Source organism: Hypanus sabinus, chromosome 7 (genome assembly GCF_030144855.1).
Source record: "Hypanus sabinus isolate sHypSab1 chromosome 7, sHypSab1.hap1, whole genome shotgun sequence".
NCBI lineage: Eukaryota > Metazoa > Chordata > Chondrichthyes > Myliobatiformes > Dasyatidae > Hypanus > Hypanus sabinus.
The window spans coordinates 134,929,131-134,951,778 of record NC_082712.1 but is presented as its reverse complement, the minus strand read 5'-3'; the positions used below and the strand labels follow the sequence as shown (position 1 = coordinate 134,951,778).

At 42.6% G+C, this 22,648-nt stretch overlaps 1 protein-coding gene across 1 annotated transcript; it reads left to right on the top strand.

Moving 5' to 3' along the window:
- The first annotated feature begins 1,328 nt into the window (after positions 1-1,328).
- On the top strand, positions 1,329-21,640 carry gatd1 (glutamine amidotransferase class 1 domain containing 1). Its single transcript, XM_059975687.1, has 8 exons — positions 1,329-1,518; positions 10,608-10,684; positions 11,546-11,651; positions 13,271-13,378; positions 17,085-17,179; positions 18,143-18,236; positions 18,798-18,909; positions 21,330-21,640. The coding sequence occupies exons 1-8, from the start codon at positions 1,470-1,472 to the stop codon at positions 21,334-21,336; spliced, it is 648 nt and encodes a 215-aa protein (XP_059831670.1). The 5' UTR covers positions 1,329-1,469; the 3' UTR covers positions 21,337-21,640.
- Positions 21,641-22,648: the final 1,008 nt, after the last annotated feature.

The window sequence follows — 22,648 nt, the reverse complement described above, 5'->3', positions numbered from 1 at the left end:
TCCCTGGAGTGCAGGAGAATGAGGAGAGATCTTATAAGGGTCTAAGTTACAAGGGTTATAGATGAAGTGAATGCATGCAGGCCTTTTTCCCCCTCAGGATGAATGAGACTACAGCTCGAGGTCATAGATTTAAAATGAAAGCTGAAATATTAAAGGGGAATCTGAGTAGAGACTTCATCACTCAGAGGGTGGTGTGACTGTGGAATGAGCTGCTGCCTTAAGTGATAAGTATAGATTTATTTGTAACATCTAAGATAAGTTTGTACAGGTACATGGATGGGAGAGTTTTGGAGGGAAATAGTCTGTGTGCAGATAGATGGGAGTAGGCAGAAGACCAATTCTGCATGCACTAGATGTACTGAAAGGCCCTTTTCTATGCTGTAGCACTCCATAACTCTATACGCCCTTAAGAAACAGGTAGTATTAGAAATACTTGGAACACAGTTAAACAACTAGTCAATCAGGGCAAGTAAAGACAAACTACGTTTTTGGAATGGTCCAAATGTTCAGCCTGTAAGATATTATAGAAGAACTGTAATCATTGAAGCAAGAACTGACAAGATGAAGAAAATACACACAAGAGCTGCACAAGAATACACCTTGTTCTTAGAGAAGCAGCTACTTAATTTATAGAACTAATGTAGGGGTAAGGGATCAGATTTTTTGCTTGTATTATTACTATATAATTGATTATAGTTCTTAAAAAGGTATTTTCAATTATTTTCTCATAAGGAGGATTAAAAAGTATCAATACAAATTGGGATGATAATATCAACAGGCCATTGCTTTTTACAGCTAGTAAAGGAAGGAAATGACTAATTATTAAAAATGCTGAACTTGACTATGTTTGTCCATAAAAGACTTCACATTTGCAATTATAGAAATTAAGTTTAACGTAAATTTGGAGAAGGGGAAAAATAACCTGCAGAGTTTTAAGTGAAATGCAGATATAGTTGGGGGGGGGGGGGGAGGAAGGCAAGTAAAAAATGCATTTTAACCGTGTACGCAGGTTAGAAAATAAACGTTGTTAACATCCCCAGCATGATGTTCTGTCGAAGGATGATGCTCTAGAGGACCAAGACCCAACTATATGTAATACCTCAGCATCTCAGATTTGCGAGACCACGAGTAAAATACAGTCCAGTTCCCTTATCATCCTAGAGCCTGATAACAAGATCATTGAAACGCTTTTTTAAGATTATGCGGTTAACATGCCATTGAGTGAAGCGCCAGAAAAGGCTAGACGTATCAACGAACTAATGAAATTCAGCCTGTGGAGCTGGACATTAGTCGGCAGAGGATGGGCGGAGACACCGGGGGAAGCGTAGTTGCGGAGGACGGTTCCGAGGCGATAGGAGCAGTAGGCGTCGGGCCCGGGGAGTACGAGAGCGGGCAGCAGAGGTTCCGCTGTCGGTCGCTGCGTGGCTGAGGGTTCTGCCGTTCCCTTCTTGCTGCAGAGGGCCGGAGCCATGTCTTCGAAACCCAGCTGCCTGATGGTGTTGAGCGCAGCTGCCGGAGGTGGGTTGAAGGCGGGCGGAACTCGGCGGCCAGTGAGTGAAAGGCCCAGAGAGTGGAGAGAGAAGTCACCTGCCGCCGAGCTCAGCTCAGGGTGCCGGCTGCTCGGTGGTCGGTCCTGTCGGACTGTGAGGGTCGGCACTATAGTGAGGGGGCCACTAACGTGGAAACAAGCACAAAAATTTGCCCACGAAATCCATTCCCTGTTCCTGTATTGCACCCCAGCGAAGTAAAGGGTCACACTTGAACGAGTAACAGATACTGATTTGTTTGCAAATCTCCAGTGCAACACTTAATAAACTCAGATTGTTATTGTCAATATATCCTCTTTCCACATGTCTTATTCAGACATCCCACCTTGCAAAAACTCATTTCAGGGAGGTAGCACCACCACCCCGCCCCCCAGTCGACCTCCAAGGGTGTATGTATACAGGACATTTGATTATGAAAGAGCACAACAGTTTATTTGATCACATATTGAAAGTACTTATACACAAACACACATTCCTTGTTGAGTATTTTGTTGGCACTCTCAATGATAATAGCTAAATGCGAATGCAAATAGCTTTTCTATTTCTTTTGCAAACTTTCCTTGTACTGTGATGTGGCTTGCTTGGCAGATTTGAGCATTTTGCTGGAAGTCTCAACCTCACAGCAGTCTGTGTCAGTGAATTTCTGAATTTGCAAGACATCAGATTCACAAGTGTTTTGTGAGACAGCTGACTTCTGAATTCTGTCATAGGCAGGGGTACACTTTAGTAGTAGTGTAGGGTGAAGTACGTTTTATATTTTTTTGGAACACTCTGCCATAGTGCTGCAGGACATTAATCTGAACTGATGGACAATGAAAGGGAGAGAGAGGTAGACTGTGAAGCCCGCTCACAGAGAAATATATATATATATCCGCTATCAATATGCGGGAGAGTCTCGGAACTTCCAGGAGAGGTGGGATGTCTGCTTATTTGTAGCTTGGTTAACGTGGCAAGCTGGAGCATGTGTTCTGGATGGTTTGTGTACGAACAAGTCAAACAACTTCTATGATGGACCTGGGGTCACATTTTCTTGAGCTTCAACAGAGACCATTGGAGCTGCCATTTAAAAAAAATCTCGCACATATACTATATTTGCCAAAACGATCATTTGTAGAGGAAGACCATGCCCTAGAAAATGTGTTCCATCTGCAAGTTTTCAGCTTTGTGTTGCACAAGTCTCTTGCTGTTGCCCCATTGGTCTAGTGTGTGCTCTTTTTCCAGTTATTAAAGTTTGCATTGTACCCATTTATACCAATAGGTTTATTGTTGTCACATACTGAGATGAACAGTAAAGCTTGTTTTAGATATATGAAGCTGTATATTTTTATTGTATATATTGTATATTTTACTGTATATCTATTTATATATATATATATATATATATAGAGCTGTTTATACAGATTAAATCATTACACAGTACATTGAAGTAGTACAATGTAAAACAACAACTGAACACAGAATACAAAATACAGTGTGACAGCTACAGAGAAAGTGCAGTGCCAGTAGACTATTGAGTGCAAGGTCATAACGGTATAGAATGTGAACTCAAGAGTACACCTTATAGTAGGGTGTAATTCAGTAGGCTTATAACAGCAGGGTTGAAGCTGTCCTTGAGCATATTGGTATGTGCTTTCAGGTGTTTGAATCTTCCGCCCAGTGGGAGAGGGGTGGGATCATTGATTATGTTGGTTGCTTCACTGGTGTAGTGAGAGATGTACACGGAATCCATGGAAGGAAGGTTGGTTTACAGGATGTGCTGAACTCTGCCCACAACTCTCTGCTGTTTCTTGAGGTCACAGGCAGAGCAGTTGCCATACCAAGTTGTGATGCATTCTGATAGGATGTTTTCTATGGTGCGTCAACAAAACTTGGTAAGGATCAAAGGAGACATGCATTTTTCTACATGATTGGACTAGTAGAAGCCATGGTGATGTTTACTCTAGGAACTTGAACCTCTCAACCTCGGCATTATTGATGAAGACAGGAGCATGTGCACTGTACCCCCTCCCCCACCCTTCCTGATGTGAATGACCAGCTGTTTTGTATTGCTGACATTGAGGGAAATGTTGTTTTCACGATACCATGTCACTAGGATCTCTCCCTCCTTCCTGTTCTCCATCTCATTGTTATTTGAGATACAACCCACTACAGTGGTATTATCTCCAAACTTGCAGATGGAGTTAGAGCAAAAAACAGAACATGCAATTAAGAACATACATGAAGTAGAGAAGTGCGCTGAAGAATCAACTTAGTGGGGAACTGCGGTTTAGAAGAGTCGCAGTGGAAATGTTGCTGCCTATACTTACTGCGGTCTGTTGGTCAGGAAGTTGAGGATCCAGTTGTCCTGAGACATTGATTCCCAGATTTCAGAGTTTGGTGATGAGTTTGTTTGGAATTACGGTATTAAAGATGGAGTGATAGTCTATTGTGGTTGTCTTTGCTGTCCAGATGCTCCAGACATGAGTGTCAGGTCAAGGAGATGGCATTCACCATAGACCTATTTTGGGTGGTAGGTGAAATAGGTGAATTGCAGTGCGTTGAGATTGTCTGGGTGGCTGGAGTTAATGCATGATGCTGTTTGTCTGACCCACTGGGTGATAATAGTTGATGTATATTACCTTATTTTTCTGAGGTACTGGAATGATACTGTCTTCTTGATGCAGGTGGGAACTTCAGATTAAAGTAAGGAGATGTTAACATACAGAGTCTAATGACACCACTGGCTAGATGCTACCTGTGTACTTTCCAATCACCTGCTAAAGTCCTCCTTTATAAAATTGTTTATCTTTATGGTTTGCATTATTTCTTAGACCTTATGTTACGGGAAATTGATGGTATATTCTATTAAATTTAATGAGAAGTCACAGTTCATCAAATTACTCCTTTTATTCTCAGTCTATTATTATAATTGTGGAATGTCTGAAAATAATTAGCACTGAAAACATTTGTTGACTTTTATATCTCATACAATTGATGAAAGATAAATAATGCATGCTATATCAGAAGTGTTCACCACTGTTCTCAAAATGGATACTGTAGTGATGTGCTACACACAGCGCTGAAATAACGGCACACAGTTGGTAAGTCGTTTCTAGACTAGTTTATTCAAACTTTGCGGCGCTGGCATTTAATCCCTAGCGCCCGCCCTCTTCGGGCGGAAATGACATCAGAGGTGCATTACCAAAGTCTCTCCCCGTGTGCTGGCTATTTGTGAGCCGGTTCGCCTGCGCAAAAAGTGGGCCGCCACATAACCTCCCCCCCCCCCAGAACCGGCGATACACCCCCCAATGTCCACAGTCTGTATCAGCCTCTGTTTGGGAGGTCTGCTTCTGCGCCACGGTGCACGGAACCTCGACCGGCTGTGCCAAGTTCACATGGGCTGGTTTGAGTTGGTCCACCGTGAAAACCTCCTCTGTCCCCCCAACCTCCTGAACGTACGTGGACCCGTTGTTGTTGATCACCTTGAATGACCCCTCATACGGCCGCTGTAGCGGTGCCCGGTGTCCGCCCCTTCGTACAAACACAAGCTTACAGTTCTGCAGGTCTTTGGTTACATGAGTCGGGGTCCATCCATGCTGTGAAGTTGGCACGGGGGCCAGGTTGCCGAGCCTTTCGCGTAGTCTGTCCAGGACTGCTGCGGGTTCTTCCTCTTGCCCCCTTGGGGCTGGTATGAACTCTCCCGGGACGGCCAGGGGTGCGCCGTACACCAACTTGGCCGACGAGGCGTGCAGATCCTCTTTGGGCACTGTGCGAATTGCAAGCAGGACCCAGGGAAGCTCGTCCACCCAGTTAGTTCCTCTCAGGCGGACCATGAGAGCCGACTTCAAGTGACAGTGGAAGCGTTCCACCAGTCCGTTCGACTGTGGGTGGTAGGCAGGTGTGTGGTGTAGCTGCGTTCCCAACAGGCTGGAGGTGAACTGGGCGCCTCTGTCGGAGGTAATGTGGGCCGGTACCCTGAAGAGTGCTACCCAGGTTGCAATCAGTGCTCGGGTGCAGGAATCGGCAGATGTGTTGGTGAGCGGGATTGCCTCTGGTCACCTCGTGAACTGGTCTACCATAGTTAGGAGGTACTGCGCTCCTAAGGACACTGTTAGAGGGCCCACAATATCCACATGAGTGTGGTTGAACCTCCGGTGACTGGGTTTGAACTGCTGCGGCAGGGCTTTAGTGTGCTGCTGCACCTTGGCTGTTTAGCTCTGCGCATACATTCTGGCCCATTCACTGACCTGCTTGCGAAGTCCATGCCACGCGAACTTGCTGGAGACCAGCCGGACGGTTGTTCTGACAGATGGGTGCGCCAAACTGTGTATGGAGTCGAAAACTCGCTGCCTCCAGGCTGCCGGGACGATGGGGTGAGGTTGGCCGGTAGCCACGTCACACAGGAGGGTCCTCTCACCTGGGCCTATGAGAAAGTCCTGCAGCTGCAAACCGGAGACTGCGGTCCTGTAGCTGGGCACCTCGTCGTCTGCCTGCTGCGCCTCCACCAGTGCTGCATAGTCCACCCCCAGGGACAGGGTCTGGACAGCTGGTCTGGAGAGTGTGTCCGCCATAATGTTGTCCTTTCCCGAGACATGCTGGATGTCCGTCATGTACTCAGAGATGTAGGACAGATGTCACTGCTGGCAAGCCGACCAGGGATCGGACACCTTCGTGAACACGAAGGTCAACGGTTTGTGGTCCGTGAACGCAGTACCTTCTAAGAAGTACCTGAAATGCCGGATTGCCAGATACAGTGCCAACAGCTCCCGGTTGAAAGCACTGTACTTGAGTTCGGGTGGTCGTAGGTGCTTGCTGAAGAACGCCAGGGGTTGCCAGTGCCCCTTGATGAGCTGCTCCAGCACCCCACCGACTGCTGTGTCGGATGCGTCCACCGTGAGTGCAGTCAGAACGTCTATTCTGGGGTGCACCAGTATCGCGGCATCTGCCAAGGCTTCCTTGGCTTTAACGAAAGCGCTGCGGCCTCCTCGTCCCAAGTAATGTCCTTGCCTTTACCCGACATCAGGGTGTACAAAGGGCGCATGATACAGGCTGCTGAGGGGAGGAAACAATGATAGAAGTTCACCATACCAACAAACTCCTGTAGGCTTTTGACCGTGTTGGGCCGGGCAAAGAGGCAGATTGTGTCTACCTTGGCGGGCAGAGGTGTTGCCCTGTCTTTGGTAATCCTATGGCCCAGGAAGTCGATGGTATCGAGACTGAACTGGCATTTGGCCGGGTTGATCGTGAGGCCGAAATCACTCAGGCGAGAGTAGAGCTGGTGGAGGTGGGACAGATGCTCCTGGCGACTACTACTGGCTATAAGGATGTCGTCCAAATAGATAAACGCAAAGTCCAGGTCGCGTCCCACCACATCCATTAGCCACTGGAAAGTCTGTGCGGCATTCTTCAGGCCGAACGGCATTCGGAGGAACTCGAACAGGCTGAACAGGGTGATAAGTGCTGTTTTGGGGATGTCTTCAGGGTGCACCGGGATTTGATGGTATCCCCGGATGAGATCTATTTTGGAAAATATTCCTGCCCTGTGCAGGTTTGCTGCAAAGTCCTGTATGTGCGGCACAGGGTAGCGGTCTGGAGTGGTAGCCTCATTCAGTCTGCGGTAGTTGCCGCATGGTCTCCAACCCCCGGCTGCTTTGGGCACCATGTGCAGGGGGGAGGCCCATGGGCTGTCGGACCTCCGTATGATCCCCAATTCCTCCATCCTCTGGAACTCCTCCTTCTCCAGGCGGAGCTTTTCCGGGGGGAGCCTTCGTGAGCGGGCGTGGAGGGGTGGTCCCTTGGTCGGGATGTGGTGCTGAACCCTGTGTCAGGGCATGGCTGCTGTGAACTGCGGTGCCAGAATCGATGGAAAATCTGCCAGGATTATGGTGAATTCGTTGTTCGATAGCGCGATGGAGTCCAGGTGTGGGGCCGGCAACTTGGCTTCACCCAGGGAAAACGTCTGGAAAATCTTGGCATGACTAGTCTTTTCCCTTGCAAGTTAACCAGCAGGCTGTGAGCTCGCAAGAAGTCTGCCCCCAGGAGTGGTTGGGCCACCATGGCCAGTGTGAAGTGCACGTGAACTGGCTGGCGCCGAACTGCAGCTGCATTGTGCGGGTGCCATAGGTCTGTATCATGCTGCCGTTTGCGACCCTCAGGGTGGTCCTGGCTTCCTGTTGCGGGTGTCGTACCCTGTCGGGGGCAAGACATTGATTTCTGCTCCGGTGTCAACCAAGAAGCGGCGTCACGACTGTTTGTCCCAGACGTACAAGAGGCTGTCCTGGTGGCCAGCTGCCATAGTCATTAGCGGCAGATGGCCCTGGCCCTGGCAGGGCGGGCGACAACGGTGGGCTTTTGTGCCCCACTGCTGGTGGTAGAAACACCACTGTTCACTGTCCTCACTCCTGCCACTGTGTTGTGTGCGCCTCCCTGCTGGGCCTGGTCTGGTCCGCTGTTGGGCACGTGGCCTGGTAATCTGACCGACGGACGCCACGCTATCCCTCTTGGCTTTCCACAGCACGTCTGCCTGGGCCGTCACATTCCGGGGGTCGCTGAAATCTGCGTCAGCTAGCAGCAGATGTATGTCCTCGGGCAGTTGCTCCAGGAACGCTTGCTCGAACATGAGGCAGGGTTTGTGTCCATCAGCCAGGGACAGTATCTCGTTCATCAATGCTGACGGCAGTCTGTCTCCCAAACCATCCAGGTGAAGCAGGCGGGCACCCCGATCACGCCATGAGAGGCCAAAGGTCCCAATGAGCAGTGCCTTCCGGGGGTGACTGTATGAAATCTGCAACCTGCGTGGCCTTCTCCTGGTCAAGGGCGCTCACCACGTGAAGGTAACGCAAGGAATCAGAAGATATCTGCCGAATCTGGAACTGGGCTTCTGCTTCTGCGTGGTCGCAGTGTCCAGAAGGTCGGCAGTTTTAACGAAACTGCGTGAACAGATGAAGAGACGGTCATCTTTGGTCCAAATCCCGTTTGGACTGTCGGTATCACCAATGTAGCGATGTGCTACACACAGCGCTGAAATAATGACACACAGCTAGTAAGTCGTTTTGAGACTAGTTTATTTGAACTTCGCGGCACTGGCTTTTAATCCCTAGCGCCTGCCCTTTCTGGGCGGAAATGACATCAGAGGTGCATTACCAAAGTCTCCCCCCGCGGTTCGCCTGCGCAGAAAGTGGGTCGCCACAATACCAGTATTTTAAAATCAATTTCTCTGAATAATAACTCTGTAGCTCATCATATTGATGAAATGAGCGAAGACATTGAATATCAACTATGCACAGAGCTACAAAAACAGAATTTGGGATACAACTGGATGAGTCAACTGTGCAAAACAATAAGGCTACTAATGGCATATACACATACTGTTTATTGGAAATGATGCAGTTTATTGATTCCCTTTTGTAAAAACAAACATAAGTGGAGTATCAATCTACAACGAGCTCAAAATGTATATTGAGGTTACAAGTATTCTGATTAGGAACAGGATTTTTTGTGCAACAGATGGAGCACCATATATGACAGGTCACCATGTTGGTTTAGTGGCATTTATGAAAAAAAAATTCCAAGTCTGTTTGTAATCCATTATGTAATTCATCGTTAGCATCTTGCAACCAAGAATTTGGACTCTTGCTTCTTCACACTGAAGTGTGTTGGCTGACAAAAACTGCTGCTGAAAATGTTTTTTTGATCTTTTTTGACACTGTGGCGAAATTTTTGCTCTAAGTTGACAAGAGCTTGGGATCAAGATTGAGCTATGTGGAGATGTGGCAGACCTAGCCGATCTGTATGACAAAATGAACATCCTAAATATGAAGCTGTAGGGTGACAATTTCAACTGAATCCAGGCAAAAAGTACAGTGTTCACTTATATTGGAAAATTGGAAATAAATAAGCATAGCAATGAGAAAAGAATGTTCTCAGTTTCTCTGCATAGGAACATGGAAACATAGAAAACCTACAGCACAATACAGCCCTTTGGCCCACAAAGTTGTGCCAAACATGTCCCTACCTTAGAAATTACTAGGCTTACCTATAGCCCTCTATTTTACTAAGCTCCATGTACCTATTTAGAAGTCTCTTAAAAGACCCTATTGTATCCACCTTCACCACTGTTGCTGGCAGCCCATTCCACACACTCACCACTCTCTTGAGTAAAAAAACTTACCCCTGTCATCTCCTCTGTACCTACTCCCCAGCACCTTGAACGTCTGTCCTCTTGTAGCAACCATTTCAGCCCTGGGAAAAAGCCTCTGGCTATGCACACAATCAATGCCTCTCATTATCTTATACACCTCTATCGGGTCACCTCTCATTCACGTAGAGATGTATAAGATGTCTTTCACAGACAGTGATTTGCAGGGGTACTGCTTATACCTGCAGTCACTGGAGAAGGAGTTTCAAAATCAATTCAAGGATTTGAATTATCTGGAAATTCCAGACTGGGTGATTAACCCATTTCTTTGCAAGGTGGAGGAACAGGAAGAGAGCTTGAACGAAGAAAATATTAAAATTCAGAATGTCGATAAAGCAAAATGCTTTTCAAGAATGTCGGTTTTTGTGGTATGTGGCTACACTGTCATACAAAGATTCCTCATCTTTGGAGAAGAGCCAATCTGCTCTTTCATTGCATTTCCATCCTCGTACCTTGTTGAAAGAGGGTCCAGTGCAGTGAACAGCATACTCACAAAAAACAGAAACCGCTTGGTCTTTGTTGTGCGTGGGGACTTAAGGCTTTTACGATCGCAACTTGAATCAGATATTCCATCTCTTGCAAAAAACCAGCAAAGTCAAGAATCACAGTGATATCGAAACTGCTATACAGTACACAGGTACCAAGTAAGCTAGGTTTAAAGACAAATAAAAAATTAAAGTAGAATCATTTTTCTCATGTTAGCATATGGTAGTTCTTACACCATGGAGGGTGCCAGAAAGTACATTGGGCCTAAGATGGGCGTTGGCAAGTATTAAGGTACTTTAAGAAGGTGTTGGGCTAAAAAAAGTTGGGAAACACTCAGTACAGGATTCTATTAAGCTGTTTATTTATTTTCCTTTCTTCCAATTACCCTCTTGTTACAGGAGTATCTGCACAGTCCTTCCATCAGTCTTATATGCTTTGTAGCACAGCTTTTAACCTCCAGATTGCCACTCCAGGGGTAAGTACCTTGGAGTTAGCTATTTTATTGGGATGTTTACTTTTGTGATTGCAACTGGGTAATGTTATTTGTGCTTTTGCATGGGTGAGCTGTCATAGAATCAGTGGAGGCCAAAGTGCAGTCGTTATTATCAAGCTGTTTCTTGTGGCACAAAGTATTTTTTCACCAACATTCTGTCCATAAAATCTTTCTCTCCATGGTCACATTTTACCACAAAGCTTTTCATTAATAGTGCAGATGTAAATAGTTTCCATGATTTCCACAGTCATCTTGCCTTGCTGCAAATTTAGCCGTCTGTCTGATGGCAAAGCAGTTACTTGGTTTTCATATCTAGCTTCTTCGGCAGGGACAAAGGTTATTCAAATACAGGTCACTTAAATTTGACGTGTAAATAAATTCCACAGATACGATCAGATTATACCATAGTGATCGGAGAAACCCTGAACTTCTATGTCCTTTGCTTTCTTCTTGCAGTTAGGTGCACTAATTAAACTACAATGTTGGAGGATTAAGTGGAACTAATGCCTTTTAAATTATTTTGCTCAGATTATGTAAATATATTTACTCACACTTAATTTCACCAAGGATAATCTTGTGGAAATTTCAACTAGTTTTATTAAAATTATGTAGAATGCAATTGTCTAGTTCATAGACTTGACTTCAGCACTTAAAAAAATGAATCTATGTTTTAAGCACCAGCCTTTATGTATTTAATGAAATAGACTACAACTGTTGGCAGTGAATATTAACACCTTGTCACTCCCTAATGTGTGTAGCAGCATAATTCTGCCCCAAGTCAGGTGACATCCATTTTGTGGAGGCCATTATCTGAAATCCTTCATCCATATTTATTTGTAATAGGGGAAGCCAATGGAATTTGTGGAGCTGGATGAGAATAATATTCGTTGGATAAATGATTTTCGCATGAAGCCATATGCCAACCCGGCTAAACTGGAGTCAATTGATGGTAAGATTCTCATTCACAATGATGTGTGTAATATTTGATAAATTCAACATGTAGTAGAAAATTTATATTCTGTGGGTGCATGTCATTATATCTGTCTGTATTTTGATGTTAAGATTAAATATAGTGAAGTGAAGATTAGACTAATGGCTGTTAGTAGTCAGAACTTTGTATATAGAATACAAATATGTTATATATTGAAGTACAGGTAGTCCCCGAGTTACGAACATTCGACTTATGGACAACTTGTACTTACGAACCAAGGAAGAGAACGCCGTCCACCATTTTAAGTCAGATCGCAATGCTGTCTGCCATTTAAAGTTGGATAGGGACTCCATCTGCCATTTTAAGTCGTTGCCGTTGTCACTGTGTTGAGTGTTTAACTTTGTATTTGGCTTAAATTTTTCTTAGTAAGATTCACCCTGACCCCCCCCCCCCCCCCCCCCCGTTCCGGTTGGCTGGTGGTGCAGTGAATTCAGCGCTGGGCTGGAGTTTTATCCAGTGACAGACCGCTCCTGTGCCGGGTTGATTTCGAGCTCGCAACTCGACCTCATAAGAAAAACTCTGCCACCTCCAGTTTAAATTCCCACATGGAATATTGTGGAGGATCAAATACCCAAACCCAGCACAGCCCCCACTTGTCCCATTTAACCTGTCTCAGTGCGGACACGGAGAATTCAGTGTGGTGGTCCTTAGGACCCAGCGGACCTCGGGAGCTGGCGGAGCTTAGGACCTGCCACTTGCAGTGTTTCTGTTCCATTGACGGGAAGCGATCACGATTGAAAATAAAGTGGAAATAATAAAGCGTTTGGAAAGAGCTGAAATGCCATCGGTCATTGGAAAATCGTTAGGCTACAGTCAGTCAACGATCGGAACAATTTTAAAGGATAACGGATAAAGTGAGAATAATGGAGCATGTGAAAGGCCCTGCCCCGATGATATCTACAATTATTATAAGCAACACAGTGGTTTAATTATTGGAATACATAAAAGTGTTTTATATGCAGAGAAAGGTAAAATATATACTAAGACAAACGTATAACTAACTGACGCTAAATAATACCGGATGTACTTGTTCCGACTTATGTACAAATCCGACTTAAAGACGGACTCAGGAACAGAACTTGTACATAACCCGGGTAGTGCCTGTACAAAATTTGAGAGAGCATGTTTCTGTAAGCAATGTAATTAACTGTTTTTAATTACAGTAAAGTGATTGAACACATTGAATAAACCCAGATCATATTCCTAAAGTTTCAGTCATTAAGGATATATTATGTTCTCTGAACATTGCAATTTATAAATTCCAGAAGCAATTTAATTGGCTGTAATTGAACAGGATGAAGCTAGCAACAAACTTGAGTGGAAAAGTGAGTATAGGAAAAAGGAAAAGGTAGGAATCTGCAATGTATGTATTAGTGAAACAGGCATGAAGATGATAATAGGTATAACTTGTGAGAGACCGCAAAGGCCTTTGTGGCTTCAGGTATTTTCTTCCCCAGCAGTGAATGACACTCACTGGAGTTTAAACTATTTTAGTTTTGAAGCATCTTGAAACTTAATATTTTGGTTTATGATTTTTTTTGTAATTTGCTCGTAATTGACATATTTTGTGTCTCAAGGTGCTAGGTACAATGCTATCTTGATTCCTAATTGTCCCGGTGCTATGGTAGATCTTGCAAACAGTGGATATCTGGCCAAGATTCTTCAGAATTTCTGCACTGAGAAAAGTGAGTAACTCATTCACAACCATAATAATAACTTATAATAGAAATGTGAGGAAATACGTGCTTTCTGAAATAAAAACCTTTGCAATAAATTTAGAGTCATTGGAGAGTCCAGTACAGAATTAGGCCCTTCAGTCAGTCTAGTCCATGCTGAACCAATTAAACTGCCTACACCCACTGTCTTGTACTGAGACCATAGCCCTCCATACCCTACCATCCATGTACCTATCCAAACTCGTCTTAAACATTGATCTGTTGTGCTGGCAGCTTGTTCCACACTCTTGCAACCCTCTGAATGAATAAGTTTCCCCTCATGTTCCTTTAAACTTTTCACCTTTCATCCTTAACTCATGACCTCTGCTTGCAGTACCACACACCCTCAGTGGAAAAAGCCTGCTTGCATTTACCCTATCGATACCCCTTATAATTTTGTATCCCTCTATCAAAACTCCTCTAAATCTTCTATGTTCCAAGGAATAAAGTTCTATCCTATTCAATCTTTCCTTGTAACTCGGGTCCTCCAGACCCAGCAACATCCTTGTAAATTATTTTCTGTATTGTTTCAACCTTATTTACATCTTTCCTGTAGCTAGGTGACCAAAACTGCTCATCAATACTCCAGATTAGGCCTCACCAATATCTTATACAACTTCAACATAACATCCCATCTCCTGTACTCAATACATTGATTTATTAAGTTTTCTGTATGACCCTGTGATGCCACTTTCAATAAATTATGGACCTGTATTCCCAGATCCCTTTGATCTACCACACTGCTCAGTGCCCTACCGTTCACTGTGTAAGACTTAACTTGGTTGATCCTACCAAAGTGCCTCACACTAGTCTGCTTTAAATTCCATCTTCCATTTTTCAGTCCATTTTTTTCAGCTGGTCCTGATGCCACTGCAAGCCATGACAACCTTCCTCATTGACTCCAACACTCCCGATCTTGGTGCCACCTGAGGGGATTTTCTTTCACTTATGAGATGTGAATATTTATTGTTGAGACTACTGGCCTTTGGAAAGGTGGTGTTGAGCTGTCTTTGATTAGTAGCAGCCCTGTTGTGGATTATACTCTAGAGTGTTGTGGGACACTGAGTTTGGAGGTTTCAACCTAAAATGATCAATTTCCTGTTTAGAGTGGTGTTTGACTTTGGAAGCTTCAGGTGATGATGGTCTTGTGTGCCAAGGCTCTTGTTTTTCTTGGTGATTTGGGAGCATAGGTTGGGGAGGTCCTACTTAGTGAGTAGTGCTTTGTAATTCTTAGGCGGTACAGAGTGGGGGAGGAATTCAGTACTTAGATGGGTGAGTGAGGGCCAAATGTGATCCTTTGACCTGGATCACGTTGAGCTCCCTGAGTAGTGTTGGAGTTGAACTCATTCAGGCACGTGAAAGGTATTCCATTACAAACCTGACTTGTGCCTTGTTGATAATGAAACAGCGTGGAAGTGACAGGAGATGAGGCACTTAACATGGGACACTTGCTTTTGGAGACGCAGAATCTGGTCCAGTCTGCTCTATGGTAATGGCATTGAATCCCAAAAATAGGAATTTAGGCCATGATCATTGTTTGACATTCGCATATTCGAAGTTGGCTGAGGAAGCCAATTCATAGATTCAGCTCCAGATTGCTATTCATTGACCTTCTCTGGAAGATGTACATGTGATTGGCAAGAAAGAATTTGATTGGACAGCAGTAATATAATCAGTTTGTCAAAATTTGGGAAGACATACAAGCTGCTCCAGAGCTCTTTCTCCATGTGGCAGCATTGCCTAGGAAACCTGGATGGGGACAGAAGCATGAGGGATCATGGTTCCATATGAAAACAATGTGTTGCTGTGCCGAAGGAAAAAAAGACCAGGAGCGGCAGTGATCATCAAGGAAGTTTTAGAAGACAACCCATTCGCAAGCTGAAGTGATAATGGAATTATGCAAATCACAAGAGTGAACATTTCTCCTGCAATTTGAAAATGTCTGCACACAGCACTTAGGAATCGAAAGCAGAAACTGTTTGCTGGGACATTGTGCTGGAAAGGTTACTCAAAGAAAGCAAAGTACAGCTGCTGAGATCTGAAAGCCATATTTTAGAACTAGAGTGATGATTTAGAGGCGAAGGAAGCAGGAATGCAGGGCAAGGATAAGTAAATTTAATATCATGCCGAGATAGACTCTAGCTGCATTCTTTCTTTTCAACATCATTTTAGAGGCAAATAGGCAGTGGAAGTAAATAACTTTCTGAGTGTCACCCATATCCCTTGAGAGAATTACAACCACAAATTTTAAAATTTCACCCTGAAGTAATATTTTAAAAAACCTGCAACGCTGTTGGTCATACATGAATAGTATGGAGTTGTACTTGCCTTCATGGCCTTTAAAAAACTGCTTGGTAAAGTACAACATAAGCTAGTTCTGTTTTCCTTAGAGCAGAAGTGGTTTAAAATACCTGACATGGGTCTTCAGAATTCTGAAGGATGAGATGGAGGTTTAGATAGATTCCAATAACTGAAGGGCCAATAAACTGAATATTTTTCTTGTAAACAGATGAAGGAGGCCTGGTTAACATTTGGACTTGTTTTGTTGCCAATCGTGATTTTTTTTATTGGAAAGTCTTAATATTGCTCAGTAAATACGCTGAAAACTGAGAGAAGTAGATGGGAGTGAAGGAATGAACTTTTTAAGATTTTATATTAATTTTATTTGAAACTGCACCACCTTTGGCCTTTTTATACCGTTGAATCCTGCTCTAGTTCACCAATTTCACCTGATTGAATTTGAGTTTTGATTTACAGCTCTTCTGTCTGCTTTATCATCTCATAACCATCTTTCACTGGTCAAGAGGTGACAGCTAAGGCTCAGGCCTGATTGTTTTTTAAATTCATAGGCTTGGTTTAGGGTTTGACAGGGGAGGTAGAGGCCAGGTTCCAGTTCAGGGACAGGCACATGAAGAGTCAGACGTCAGGCCTGAGCCTAGGCCTGTGTTCCACATTCGAAGGCCAGCGATGTGGAGAAGAGACAAAGAAACACCCATGGATGGATTTTGGTCCTGCGAGTGCTGTGGAAGAAGACTCGTGAGGATGAGGTATGGTGCCCCCCCTACATCTCTCCCCCCCCCCCCCAGGTCAGTGATATGCCCCCGTTGGATCAGAGGTCCATGTGGGCTGGAGGCATGAGGGCAAATGATCGCCTAGATATGTGAGTCGCCAAGTCCAGACTTCTTGGTTCCATCATTGGTGAGACCAAAGTTTGAGGCCTGGAATTTGGGGTCCTATCATTGCTGAGTCTTGGGGACGACGTCAGAAGTCCGGAAGTCAAGGCATGATGGTTGAAGGCCTGATGACTGTGAGTGCACGAGTGCACTGGAGACTGGACCCCTGGAGTTAGAGAACTGTGTATGTGTGTGTGTGGGTGATAGGTGTGTCAGAAGAAAGGAACTTGTTTTGCTGCTGTTGTTATTCTGCTGAACATTGTGGATATGCTATGTTGGCATCAGAATGTGTGTGACATTTGCAAGCTGCCCCCGGTATATCCTTAGGCTGTGTTGGTTATAAATGAAGCAATGCATTTCACTGTATGTTTCAATGTACAAGTGATAAATGAAAGAATCTGTCCTCTGGATTTCTCATCTGTATCCCCCAACAAAAAACCACCACCTCTTTTCCCCAGTTTTGGGATCAGCCATTTATTTTGCTTTTATTTGTCTAATTGCAGAGCCAATTTGTGCGGTGGGACATGGAGTTGCTGCTTTGTGCTGTGCTACCAACCAGGAAAAGTCATGGATATTTCATGGCTATAGCATGACTGGAGTAAGCATCCAGTTTAACTTTTTTTTAACATAAGAAGACTTGCATTTTGATATATCCATATTTATCGTTGTGACATTCGTCAATCGCTTCAGAAAGCTCTTGGGAAATGTCAACTGGTAATTGTTCTGAAGGTAAACAAACCAGGGAGAGGAATAGGGCATTTGTTGTTTCAAGCCATTCAGAAGATCATGGCAGATCTTTTACTTCAGTGCTGTGTTTCTACACAGACCCATGTTCTTCAACTCATTACAAGCTGAATGGTGATTTTATCTTCTTCCTCATTTGTAAAGTAACAAGTTTTAGACATCTTATATACTTCCCAATTTCTTGCCATGTGTGATACTACTACATTGACCATTTCCCACATGTAGCCTCTTATACTTGTAATATATGAGCTATTTCATCGAAGAGTCTATTATCATAAATTATCACTGCTTTCATGCACAGTGTACACCCATTGTTTCTTGAAATCCTAGTTAGCTCCTCTTTTACCCAGCTCAGTTTCAACTTGGTCTATAAGCTATTTTAAGTGGAATAGAAGGACAGACAACGCAAAAACATGCGACTTCCAGTGATATTTGTTTTGCAATTCTTCTGCCACTAAAATTTGCATTGATTTTAAACTGATTTCTTGTGATAATTTCAGTGGAAGTCTAAAAAATGCCATTTTTAATCAGCTGAATTTGCTGGTTTTATTCTTGGTTAGCACCCTGAACTGTACTGCCAAGAACATTCTTGAAAATCTTGTATTTTGTACATCTTTAAATAAATAAACAAGATACACTTAATTAGATCATTGAGCAATCTAGTTTACTAAAAACTGCATTGTTAACACCTTCCAGTCCTAAGATGATGATCTGATCAGGTCTGAGCTTTTGTATTTTCAAAATTCGAAATTGTTTTTATATCATTTCCAGTACACAAGTGTAAAGGATATTTTACATTTGGGCTTTTTTTTTGTAGCCCTCTGTCTTTGAGCTAGTGAGGAGAAAAGATTTTGCAAGCCTTCCAGTCATCGTGGAGGATTTTGTGAAAGACTCTGGAGCCACGTTCAGTGGTAAGTCAGTTTTGGTCCTCCTGTTAGTGCATGGTTACTTCCAAAGACTTCCTTTACATTTAAAAGGAGATGGATTTAACAACGTTCCTGTTAAAATATCACCTGATTTCTTTGTAGCTGAATACTACATTGTTGAGTCAAATAGTGTGATTCAAGTCTGGATTATGGAAAAAAGTTGCAAACTGGTGTTTAAAACTTCTGGCACTGCAGAGGAAAAGGAAAATAGTAATTGGTCGAGTAAATGAATGGATGATGAACAGTGTTCCTTTGGAAATGTACTGCTCTGTGGTTGCTCTTGTACCTTGGTACCATAGAACGAAGTTGTGTCCTGCAGGAGGGCGCAGGTGAAAAGTAAGAAATGAAACAACAGTAGTCTGTTATTGGTATAATGTTTATTTCAAAATATCTTAAAAGGATCAGTATGAAATTTATGATATAGAAATTATAGGTAAGGTTAGAAACAACTTTATGGCTTTTTAGAGGAGCCAGTAGAAGTGAGTCTACATGCGGTTTGGATGTTTTATTAAAGTCTCATTATTCTCTTCACATTTCGCTTTTTAGCTAGTGAACCTGATGCAGTTCATGTGGTGGTCGACCGGCACTTAATAACTGGGCAGAATGATCAGTCTACTCTCATTGCTGTCCAGAACCTCATCCTATTCTGTAATGTCAGGTGAGAAATTATTCAAAATAATGCTTTATCCTCATGCAATGATTTTAGTCTTAAAAATAAATACCGGGATTCAGACCATGTTTTTCAATGCTCATAAATTCATCTACTACTTCCATGCAGTATTAGCTGCAGATCTTTTCATAATGTGAAGGAATTCCAAACTTCATATAATTTAGACAAGTTTTCAAACCTTTGGTCAATTTCTAAATGTTTTCCAAAATTTGCTCTGAGTCTCCATAACATTGAGCTTAATTGGTACAGTAGTGTAGTGGTTGTCACAATGCTTTACAGTACCAGCTATTCAGATTCAATTCCCACTGCTGACCGTAAGGAGCTTGTAAGTTCTCCCTGTGACTGCATGGGTTTCCTCTGGGTGCTCTGGTTTCCTCCCACAATCCAAAGGCTATTTGGTCATCGCAAACTGTCCTGTGATTGGGTTAGGTTAAAATCAGGGGATTGCTGGATGATGTGGCCAGAATGGACTGTTCCTCACTGTATCTCAGTAAATTAATTAATTCTTTAATAGGTAGGATTTGTCAACTTCCATTTAGAAGTCTGGATGAACTTTTCTCTTGATACAAAAAATGCGGTTACCTCAAAGAATATTCATAGATATTGGTAGAGTGGAATGCATCCTACCAGAGTCTATGTTGCCTTGGTTATTAAACATTGATCTGAAATTATTCAGTTTGTTTTGTATTGAAGTAGGGGTTGGTAGTTGCTTGTGAGCTGTTTGATCATCCTTTTTGAAAATGATATCATTTTCAATTCATTCTAATTCCATTGAGATCACTCCAGTGTTCATGGCTTTCTCACAGTGAAATCTTAAACCTTCTTCCTGAATACTTATAGAAAAATTGTTAGTTAATCCAGATAGCTCATTTGTTTGTGATTTTTATTAAAATTATTAGTGCCATACTGTAGTCCTGAGACTGAAATAGATTGAAGAGGAAGGAGTGGAATGGTTTGTATTTGCTTATGCATATAGGTATGTGGATGACTACAGGTCTGTATGAGTGAGAATGGTGTGGTTTTTATAAAGACGCTGCTTTAGGGGGACAGCAAGTGTGATGATCCAGCACCTCGAAACCGAGCATTTCTGCAGAATTAAATTTAATATTACTGAGATATGTCGTGATATTTGTTGTTTTGCAGCTGCAGCACAATGCAAAGAGATAAAATCTAAAAACTACAAAAATTAAATAGTGCAGCAGAAGGAATAATATGGTAGTGTTCACAGACCATTCAGAAATCTGATGACAGGAGAGGAAGCTTTGCCTTAATCATAGTCTTCAGACTTCTGTACCTCCTGCCTGACAGTAGTAAAGAGAAGAGGGCATGTCTTAGATGGTGAGGGCCCTTATTAATGGAGAAATTAATGATGAATTTTATTTAGTCACTTGTACATCAAAATGTCCAGGAAAATACATTATTTGCATCAACAGCCAACACAGTCCAAAGATATGCTGGGGGCAGCCCACAAGTGACACCATGCTTCTGGTGCCAGCATAACTTAAGTAACTCACGTAACCCTAACTTGTACACCTTTGGAATGTGGGGGAATATCGCAGTGGCTGGAGGAAACCACAGATGTCACGGGAAAGACTTCTTATAAACAATGGCAGGAATTGCACCACGATAGCTGATCACTGGCACTGTAAAGTGTTTCACTGACCACTTTGCAACTATGTTGCCTTCCTAAGGCAAGGCTTCTTGAATATACCTCTGATATTGGGGTAATCTGTGCCTGTAATGAAGCTGGCTGAGCCTATAGCCCTCTGCACCCTTTTGCGATCCCGAACATTGGAGGCGCCACACCAGGCTCTGATGCAACCAGTCAGAATGTTCTCCATCATACAGCTATAGAAATGTGCAAGTCTTTGGTGATGTGACAAACCTCCTCAAACTCCTAACAAAATGTACCTTCTTTGTATTTGCATCAATGTGTTGGGCCCAGGATACATGAGTGATGTTGACTGGTGTTTTTAACAGGAGCAGGATTGCATGCCACCATAATCTGAAACTTCATGACTCAATATCATAATTCAAATGACTAACCAACTCTATTATTCAGTGGAGTATGTGGAAAGAGATGACGGGAACATCCTCAGGAATGACTTACTTAGAATAAACTCAAAGTGCCAATGTAAGAATGCTGAACTAAAGGAAGCTGAGCTATCCCACATTGTATGGAACAGATTAAGGTTTCAATGCTGCTGTAAGTATAGCAGCAGCCAGCTAAAAAAGAACTATTCTTCTCCAAAAAAATGTAACCAAAAAGGGAAAAAGGGAACATAGATGAGCTTTAATATTGTAATATTGAAACTTTTAGTTCTGTAAAATATCTTGTAAGTGTTATCAAATAGTTTCAAGTTGTAATCTTGATCCTCTGTGTGATTTAATACTTATTTGTGTTCCAGGAAATGATGGCACTTTAATTCATGATTTTATTCAGAACCATGGATTGGCTGGAAAACAGGAAATGCACAATCTCAACTTCCAGCTCCAGTGGTAGAGGAAAGAATCTATGAATGCATATCAGGCAAAAGGCAGCTCCTGAAGGTGCTACAGTCCTGGTGAAGAAATCTGCCAAATATTTAATTTTCAACTCCTTGTTAGTTTGCACAAAAGACTGTGAATTTCTAAATAGTTATAAAAAAAACAAAAAATACGTGACTTAGTAATGTTGAACTTGTTTGTAGTGAGAGACCAAATAAATCTTCTGAATGAATTTGTTTGTACGTTGAGCATTCCTGCAGACTAACTGCAGCCACACGAACATTTCCAAAAGGAACGTAACATCTGAAGATCTTTAATATGAACCTCCATAAGAAAATGATAACATAAGCATTGAAAACAAAAATGATGAAATACACAGCAGAGGAACATTTGTGAAAGAGCTAACAGAGTTAACAGTTTATTAGGATATGATGTTTATGCTCTTATTTCAGATTTGTAGTATTTGCTGTCTTTTTGATTTTGGAAGCACTTTTTAAAAAATTGTTAAAGCATTAATTTTGTTTTAAAGAGTTGTAGCAGTGGAAATGTTAAGAGGAATAGATTCAAAGCGCAATAGGTACTGGTGTGATTGTAATTGTGTTGGGAGCCATGCATATATCTTTATATTATAGCATCTGCAGTCAGTGTTTCCAATGTAGTTCTCTGACCAGCTTGAAACTGTAAAGCTGTGCTATTCACTGTATAGCTGCACAGGAATCTTGATCTCTTTGATAATGTATAAGTTATACTAATAGTAAGGGTGAACTTATTTGAGAATACTATAAACTAACAAGAAATAATCTTTAGCTTACGATATTAATGGTAAGTAGATTTTGCTGCATTGAACATGTTTGTCTGAGGTAATTCTAAATGCACTATTTATTATATAAAAAAAATTGAAATCTCTTTAATTTGAACACTCCCATCATTTAAAGGAGAATAAGTTTGTAATGGATTGAAAATGTTCTTTCTCAAAGGACAATGCTATGTCTAAATAGTAGCACTGTTTTTACATAGCACAAATAGTTTTCACTTGGCACAAGATGTCCTTGTTGGTTCATTAGAGTGAGACCTGACATTTCAGCTCCAATTCTTTGGGTGTAACTGTACCTGATGTTCAACAAGGCATAGGCATTCTCATCCAGAAGGCCTCTTAACCTAGAATTGCCAAAAGCAACTTTTTTTTAATGAATCCAAACTCAGGTTGGAGGAACAACACCTTATATACCGGCTGGGTAGC

Excerpts from the sequence above, each read along its gene's own strand:
- gatd1 (XM_059975687.1), top strand. The coding sequence starts at position 1,470 with ATGTCTTCGAAACCCAGCTGCCTGATGGTGTTGAGCGCAGCTGCCGGA. Across the intron at positions 10,685-11,545 it reads TCCAGATTGCCACTCCAGGG|GGGAAGCCAATGGAATTTGT; the intron begins GTAAGTACCTTG and ends TATTTGTAATAG. Across the intron at positions 13,379-17,084 it reads GAATTTCTGCACTGAGAAAA|AGCCAATTTGTGCGGTGGGA; the intron begins GTGAGTAACTCA and ends GTCTAATTGCAG.